Source organism: Microtus oregoni, unplaced genomic scaffold (genome assembly GCF_018167655.1).
Source record: "Microtus oregoni isolate MIOR12 unplaced genomic scaffold, Mior012 000011F_ref0000422, whole genome shotgun sequence".
Lineage (NCBI taxonomy): Eukaryota > Metazoa > Chordata > Mammalia > Rodentia > Cricetidae > Microtus > Microtus oregoni.
This window is the reverse complement of record NW_024543070.1, coordinates 8,242,960-8,251,955: the sequence shown is the minus strand read 5'-3', so window position 1 is coordinate 8,251,955 and position 8,996 is coordinate 8,242,960. Positions and strand designations below refer to the sequence as shown.

Below are 8,996 nucleotides of genomic sequence, written 5' to 3'. Positions count from 1 at the left end.
CGTTTCCTTCCGGCCTGCCCCGCCCAGGTCCCGCCTCCAGGCCCCGCCCCACAGCGCGGGAGCGCGCGCGCGCGTGCGAGAGGGGGCGGGTGGGGAAGCAGTGGCAGCAAAGCTCCCGGAGGCGAGGCTCGCACGCCCGCCCCCGCCCTGGCCCCAGCGCCCACCCGGTCGGCCCGGCCCAGCCATGATCAAGGCCATCCTCATCTTCAACAACCACGGGAAGCCGCGGCTCTCCAAGTTCTACCAGCCCTATGTGAGTATGCCCCTGCCGTGGACCCGGGGAGAGGGCGAGCGCCGGCGCAGGGCAGCGCCCAGCGGCTTCCTCCGAACGACCCTCGCGACGCCGCGGCCCTCCCCGCGTCCGACTCCTGCACCGCTGGCCCGCCTGTCACCTCGGGCAGTGGGAGCCGCTTGCCACTCCCCGCCGGCGGCTCGCCGTCTGTGGGCGAGGCGGTTTGTCCGCCGCGAGGGGCGCTGCCCACCTGCCCGGCACCTCCGCTCCAGCACGGCGGCCGCGCCGCTCCCAGTCCCACTCCCTTGTCTCCCAGCCTGGCCAGGTGGATTGCTTTCTGTCGCTCGGGGACAGATGGGCCACTGTGCTGTCCGCCCTAATCCCCCGGCGAGCTCAGCAACTTTGGCTCGCCGCACGCCCTGGCCAGTGTGTGCAGTGTGTTTCCATATGGAAGCCTCCCAAGCCCCCGTGTGACTGTTGAGGAAATTAAGTGGGAACCTGGGGTTGCGATCGGCGTTGCCTTTGGGGTTTTAACCTACCGTCTGAATCTACTCTTGACTTAACTGGCAGCGTAAGTCGTTGGCCCATCAGAAAGGGACTCTGCATCTCGGAGTTAACGATTTCATCTTGGTGTGGTTTTACTTCTTTAAACCAAAACATAAGGGCATTTGCCCTGAGTTTTGGTTGACAGGAAATAGCATCTGAGAAAGTTCTCTTCTAGAACTGTGAACATTGTTTAATATTGCTAGGAGCAGAGACTTTCAAGTCACGAAGATCACTTCTAAACGATGGAGGAGAGGTGATAGGTTCCTATGCCTTACCTGAGGGCAAAACTCAGACTGGGTCATGCTCTGAGCTGTCATTTGTAGGGTGAGCTCTGTAGCTGTCTTGGGGACGTTTTGCGTATAGCCAGACATGGACTTTGAATTTAGTGTTGAAAATATGCCAATACCGACACTTTATGCGCATGGCCCCAGATGGAAATTATTCCTGCCATTAGAAATGAAACGTGAAAATGTCAGTTTGCCTGAAGTGATAATGCAGTCTGTGGAGGTGTTGGCTGAAGTGAGAAATAGAGCTGCTGCATTTCCTTAAGTCGCTTCGCTAAAGAACACTTTGCTCTACTTTCCGCGTGGTTTTTTATCGTTAGTATAACTAAACGCTAATGGGCTGCTTAAAAAGTCTAGATCGTTCTTGAGTCCAACATAAAATTCTAGTTGTTCCTTCTGAGGAAAACAATGCCATTAGCTTGACATTACCTGATTGCCTAAAATGCCCTTGTTGAGTCCATTTGCTGTGTAGAAAAGGCACGTTCCAATAGTGAGATCACATTGAAGAGTTTTGTTTTTCTTTCTGCATTTAAATCTGCACATTTACGTAGTAATCCGTCTTGCCTGGTGATGAAGATCTGTAATTCCAGCTACTCAGGAAGCTGAGACAGGAGTATTGGAAGGTCAAGACCTAGGCTATGAGTTCAAGACCAGCCTGTGCAATTTAGTGAGACCCTGTCTCAACATAAAAAGTAAAAAGTGGGCTAGTGATAGTGTTTCTCACATCCACAAGGTCCTGGCTTCAATCCCTAGTATTATAAATTTAAGTATTAAGCACTATTCAGAATAATAGGTCCCTTGGATAAATCCATAATTTCACGGTAATCACTACTATAGGTAGACTTAAATCATATGAAGTATGAATTTAACCTGGAAATCTAGAAATACAGCTTTGGCCAGCAGTGGAAGCAGACTTGTCTTTTACCTTTCATTATTAGGTAGCAGTGACAGCTAATGTGGGAGAAGGTGTGCAGCTGAAGCAGCTGTGGTGGCACTTTTTTGGTCACTGAGTGACAGTGCTGCTGGCGGCGTGGGGCTGGACGGAATTTAAAGGGACGTGGATTATATAGAGGTGACGTGCCAGAACTGTTTCTCTGTCAGCTGCTACAAATTGGATCTTCCCGACCGTGTGCTAAATGGTCTTTCAGAAATAGTTGAAAGTAATTTATTTCTTTGCTTCTTGCACTAGACTATAACCCCTGTGGGGTTGTATTTTTCTATTTTTTGTTCATTTATTCCATTGTCATCAAATTTTTACTTCATGCCTGCCACATGTAGGCACTGTAAGTGAAGAAACACATCCACTTTCTGCTTGTAGGAGGATGTAGACATGGCTAAAAAATAGCCTGTATGACATTACAGGTATTAATAGAAATAAATGATGTGGAAAATAAATCAAGACAAAGTAGGGACTGTGAGCATGACAATTTAAAATACTGCAGCCAGTTACATTCTCAGCAAGAAGTAATGTTTAAGCCAAGTATTGAGCGTGGTAAGAAAAGCAGTCTTGTAGAGAGATACCTGGGGGGAAGGGCACTCCAGGCAGAGATTAAGGAGTGCACATATGCAGAAGTTGATGTTTGGAGAAGGAATATCACGAACACATGCCTTACAAGTGGAGACTGTCAAGGAAGCACGCTAGGAAATGGTCATCCAAATGTAGCCCTTTTGTGTTGCCTGCGATTCCTTTCTTCTCTTTGTGACAGAACCCAAATCGAGTCCTTGTCTTTGCTTAGCCCAGACACCATGTACAGTGTTTTCTGAAGGAATTTACCCTGCTGCTGCTCTTGTCTTAGAACTTCCTTTTTATGGTATGATACTCTGCTTCACAGCTCCAAGTCCTTGGGACATCCTATTGAATTTTTGTTTGAAGATGAAATTTAAGCATATTTGTGTCATTTCCAGCAGTCAACATTGAGTCTTTAATGTACTGAACTTTTTAAATTTTATTGTGTGTATGTGTTTGTCTATGTCTGTGTGTACCACATGTGCACAGGTGACCGCTGAGGCCGGGAGTGGGATCCACTGGAACTGGCGTTTCAGTTGGTTGTGAACTGCTTGCAGTAGGTGCTGGGAGCCAAGCGTTACCCTCTGCAGGAGCAGTCAGATCTCTTAACCAAACTTAACTCTCTGGCTCCTGCAGTGAATTCCTAAGGAACTGTTGTTAAATGCTTTCCTTTGGAATCTAGCTTTGGGATAAAAGTTGAATTAAAATTGATTGGTAAATTTCCTTCTAACTGTTACAATTTAGTTGTCCATTAAGCAGAGATTTTCAGAATCTGTCTTCAGCATGAACGTAATGGTGGAGTAGCTGTTACTTCTTTCCTGTGTAAAGCTGGGAGACGTCTCTGAAGAAGTGTTCTTCAGGTCTGTCCGGTGGCTCATCTGGGAAGGCATTTCCTGCCACGCCTGGCAACCTGAGTTCCATGCCCAGAACCCATGTAGTGGGAGGAAAGGGCCCTCTTTTATGGTAACCTCTGACACTTTGGTGTCTTCCTCACACAAATAAATTTAAAAATGTACTTTATTTAAAAGTATATCCAATAAGCTCAGTTTTGAGTTAAATAAATTAAGCAATATTTCAGGATATTTTTAGGCCAACGTTTCTGTGCTCTGACAGGATGCTGAGGTTTAAGTTTAACATTTTGGGCTAATACTAACAGTTTGAAAATTGCTTTACTTTGGCATGTTTCCCTACTATGATGGGTTTTTGCTCTTCATTTAGGCTTCCTCAGGATATCACATTTGTGTGGTATTGCCCCTTTGTACTGTAGCCTTGGCCATGCCTCTCGGTTGGTGTCATTTGTGAGACATGAAGTAACATGTGTTTTGTAGTCTTTGCTGAGTTAAACTTGTGGCTCTTTCCACTTAAGTCAGATATTAAGAACGGCTGGGCTGATTACTTCCCCTTTTGTTTTGCCTGCTATATCCTTGTCATTTCTAAACTTCTGCAAGTTAGCATTTGTGTGTGGACATTATCTTTCAAGTCATGCTTACCCACAGCAATCTGGCAATAGTAACTTTTAGTCTTAACAGTTACCTAGAAATTATTTGTATATTACTAACATTTAAAACACATGTTTTTTTACATAGCTATTAAACACAAAAGCAACAACAAAACCTCCTTGGGCTATATGATTTCTGTGTTATTGGTAAATCAAAATGTATTTAGTGAATCATGCTGATAAAGTAGAAGGACATTGTGAGTTGCTGTTCTTGTTTCCGCAAATACTAAAGATTACCACACTTTAAAGTACAAGCAGAAACAGTTGTAAACTGTAAAATACATGAGTTACCCCAATATATGTACGTTAAGCTGTGTTTAGGTATTAGGCTGTTTAACAACTCCCAGCACTAGAAAGATTGTTCTTTCAATCCTCAAATATGAAGTTCTGAACATGACGTTTTCTTTTAAACATCTTTAATAAGTTGTAGCTGTGCTTATTGGTTTCCTTTAGTGACTTATGACAATGTGGCAGGATAGTTAGATGCATTTTGATTTTCATCTTTCTTACTTTTTCCCCATCCTGGACATGAAGCCTAGAGCTTCATGTATGCTTGGGTATGCCATACCACTTAGCTACACCCAGCCAGTTGTTAGTCAGGTGTGGCACCCAGCTGTAGTCCCAGTACTCACAGCTAGGAGGGAAGTTGAGGCAGGTAGCTCACTTGAGCCCATGGATTGGAGACCAGCCTAGACAACATAGGGAGACTCTGTTTCAAAATTTGAAACAAAATGAAATTTTAAAAGGTGTAATTATCAGCATTTCTGAGTAATATCAATATGTATTATTACACAGTTCAGCCTTTTAAAGAAAAAGCCTATGATTTCTTTAAAAATATCCTTTTAAAGATTCATTTTGTGTGTAGGAGTGTTTGTCTATATCAGTGTATGTGTACCATGTGCATGCTTGGTTCCTAAGGAGGTCAGAAGACAGCATCACATCCTTGGTGCTGGTGTTAGAGATGGTTGTGAACCATCACGTGGATTCTGGGGACTGAACCTGGGCCTCGACAGGAGCAGCAAGTGGTTTTATCCACGGAGCCGTCTCATCCCTCCAGCCCCTCCATATGATTTGTTTTCCTTTAGTATTGGTTAGAATTCTTTGGGGTTCCTAAACTGGGTCTTATATGATTGATGCAAATGATTCTGAACAATTCCTGTAGGGTAAGTAGTATAGAGTAGAAGACGGTTTCCAGCATGGATTCAGCTAAGGCTGTGACTTCCTTACAGAGTGCTACTTTATTTGCCTTACGTGGCACAAGAATTCCTTATCCAAAGGCTGATTCTGACCCTTACAATTCAGAGTGGTTAGTTTCTGTAATCTAAAATTTGTTCTCTGCCCTGTCCCTTCAAAAACAAAAACAAAAATAACCCCACCAATCTGGCTAGACAGTCAAACAAAAACCAATAATAGCTTTCTTTCATCAGGATCCAAGCTTGGAAACAGATAAAGTGGTATTGTCAGAAAGCTGGAAAATAGGAATATGTGAAAAGAATCTTATTGTTGGAAGTGAAGAGCTGGTTCAAGCAAAGAGCTTGTACTACTCTTCCAGAGGGCTTGAGTGTTGTTCCCGTATTACTTGGTGGCTCACAACCTTCAATAACTGCATTTCCAGGGGATCCAGGGCCCTCTTCTGACCTCCCCAGGCACTGCTTGAGTGTGAATCATGTAGGCAAAACATAATACACACGAAGCTAAATAAATCTTAGAAAAGTTTAAAAATAATGACCACATGTGCTAATATCTAGTCATTATTGTAATTTAAGTACCCATTAGGGCTAAGGAGATGGCTCAGTAGACATAGTGATTGTCGTGCAATCATGAGGACCTAGATTCAGATCCTGAGTATTTTACATAAAAAACCAAGTCCAGTAGTATGTACCTCTAATCCCAGCACCAAAGAAGTAGGTCTCTAGGACTTGCTGGCCAACCACTCAAGTTGCAGGAAGCTCCATGTTCAGTGAGAAATCCTGTGTCAAAGCATACAGCAGTGGTACACATACCCTGGGGGTAGCCAACAGCTCTCTAATTAAACTTCAGTCCTGCTCAACAGGAGGGAGTCCATGTCTGCTACTGGAAATCTAGGTGACTGCTTATTTCTACTAAAGTCATGGTTATTGGAAGATAATCCATAACCACTAATTGACTAAACCAGCATAATCCCTGGCAATAATCTATAAACATTTGTTCTTACATCTACAGATAAGTGTAGTCTTTATCAAGAAAACTTCCCTTTGTAGCAAAGACCATTACAGAAAACCACAACCAATCAAAATGCAGAGTTGTGGCGTCCAGTTCCAATGGCTACATCTACAACACACTTCTACTCTTAAGGTTCAGGGACCATTTCAGAAAGACTGTAAGAACCAGGAAATCAGGGAGTTTGCTGCAAGATTGTGTTTCCTAATTATATCAGAAGCTTACATCCATAAAGTCTCACCAACATGGTTGTGCAGATGTGAGCTAACGAAGGATGACACCAATGAATTGCCAAACTGGACAGAGAAAAGCCCATGAGGTCTCAGCCTTGCAGAAAGAGCTATTAGCAATAGAGGAAAACTGATAACAGGAATGATGACCGTCCACAGGGAAGAGCACACCAATTTGTTATTCAGTAGCAAATGACCAGCCCTGAAAATACAGGTAGCATTATACCAACTGAACAGGTTGTATTTAGAAATATATGTATGTATACATATATGCATGCAATAACAGTAAAAAAAAGAGACTGAATTTCAAGGAGAGCTGGGAGAGGTATATGGGAAGGTTCAGAGGGAGGAAAGGAAGGAAGAAATGTTATAATCAAATTAATATCTCAAAAATAAAAATAAAAAGCCTTTCCTTATATCTCCTTTCCCACGGTGACTACTTTTATCTGGTTATCATGGCATTGTGTAAATAATGTGCTTTTGGCTAAGTTTTCATTTGTAGACATGACCTATTCTCTTATTGGAAATAATCACTTAGTTCTGACTTACAGCATCCAAGTCTCAGTCCCTCAAAGCTACTTTATACTTCAGACTATGTCCGTCCTCAGTGCCCATATTAGTTTTTTATGTAAACCATCCTCAGCTGAGCCAGGTTGTAAATTTTGTTTAGTTTTTTTTTTCCTTCTGACATTTTATCTTCCTCGAAGATAATCGCTTTTCCTTTGAGCTAGTTTTTTTGTTATTTACTTATTTCTAATTTATGTTTCTGCCAGCATGTGTCTGTCAGTTTCCTGTTCATTAAGAAATCTCTTCTGGAACCTCTTGGCTAGGATCAGTCTCTGCCAGTTGCCTGGCAGTCATGTTTGGACTTTATCTGCGAGATTCCTCTTGGCTGTTTTCTATGTTAGATCTTCAATTGCTTGATTCTTTGTCTGTTGTCTTATCATGGTAGAGCCAGTGACTTCTTGAGTAAAGTGTAACAAGAAGTAGATTTTATGAGAGCTTGCTGTTCTGAAAGTCTTATTAATAAGTACATTGAGATCTAGAATTCTAATCTTCATGATTGCATGCTGTGCCATCTTTCTGTTTCCATTGTTGGTTTTCAAAAGTCTGTAGTAATTCTGGCTGCTCCCTTTCTGTGTATGATGACTTTATGACTTACTAGGAATGCATAGACTTCTGTTTCTAAAGTCTTAGAGTTCCTTGCTGTGAGACTGTTCGCATCCATAGCGTGGGATACTCCATCAGGTATTATTATTCTGGGAGCTCTAATTGTCTACTGGAAGCATTTCTTGGTTTCTTTGTGTTCTGTTTTGATGCAGGGATTAAACCTAGGGCCCTTGAGTGTGCTAGGCAAGGGCTATCACAGAGTTAGCTATATCCTCGGTCCTTCTCTCTAATCTGAGTCTTTAATTCTTGATTCTTATAGACTATTGTAAATTCTTAAAATGTTTTCTTTTCTTCTATGCCTCCAATCTCTTCTATAGGCATTTTCCTCAAGCTTTTTTTCTAGTTTATATCAGGAATTTGAAAATTTCTTGTGTTATAATTTTCATGATATCCTTCTTAATTTCTGAATTGTACTTGTTTCGTAGGTTACATCTCTCCTGAGTGTTTCAGATACAGAGCTCAGATCCTGTTGGAATCTACAAAGGAAGTTCAAATATGTTATTTTAAGTGTATAACAGGAGTAGGAATGATACCAAGGTGTAAGCAGAGACTGTGCTTTTGTTTCCCTGCCACCAGACCTGAATAATCATACAAAACTATATTAATTATAATACTGTTTGGCCAAAGGCTCCAGCATATTCCTAGCTAACTCTTGAATCTTAAATTAACCCATTTCTACTAATCTGAGTATATATCACCACGAGGCTGTGGCTTACCAGTAAGGTTCTGGTGGTGTCTTTCTCATTGGGCAGTTCCACAGCTTCCCTGTAGTCTGCCTTCTCTCTTTCTATATCTCTGCCTGGCTTTCCTCTGCTAAGCCATTGGCCGGAACAGCTTTATTAAGTAGGGTGAACACGGTGTTTTGAGACAGAGGCAGGGAACTGAAGAGAGCAGTGAGCATTCACTGTGGCTGATCTGTGTGGGTGGGGAGAAACAGCAGGTGAGAAAACTCCATAGGTAGTTCGAAAGTAAATTTGGAAAATGTTTATGGTATGGAAGGAATTTTTGTGTATTAATTGTATATGTTTCCACTTTGCTGAATTTGGTAGCTTACACACACACACACACACACACACACACACGCACACACACACACATGAACCATCTCTGAAAAGACTGAAAAGGAATAGTTTTTTAGGTCTTTCTCTCGTTTGGGTTTATATTAGTGCTTTTTAATTTCTCTTTTTTTAAGAACCTGGTTTTAGAGTAGATATGCTCTGAAGTTCTTTTGTGCTCCAGTGTCCAAGGTCTTCCTTTTTCCCAGCCGTGATGGCGTTAGCACTGCTGAACCTGTGAAGTGGAGACCAGGAATGTGGGATGGAGAAGGATC

The 8,996-nt window shown here is 42.4% G+C and overlaps 1 protein-coding gene across 4 annotated transcripts in view; it reads left to right on the top strand.

Annotated features, from left to right (window-relative positions):
* The first annotated feature begins 12 nt into the window (after window positions 1-12).
* The window catches only part of Ap3s1 (adaptor related protein complex 3 subunit sigma 1), a 46,452-nt gene continuing 37,468 nt past the window's right edge, over window positions 13-8,996 (top strand). Inside the window, exon 1 of one of the 4 annotated variants that reach the window (XM_041659854.1) lies at window positions 13-253. In XM_041659854.1, coding sequence (XP_041515788.1) covers window positions 185-253 — 69 coding nt within the window. In that variant the 5' untranslated portion in view covers window positions 13-184. The remainder of the gene's footprint in view (window positions 254-8,996) is intronic. The other 3 variants (XR_005974985.1, XM_041659853.1, XM_041659852.1) reach the window with 3 other exon arrangements.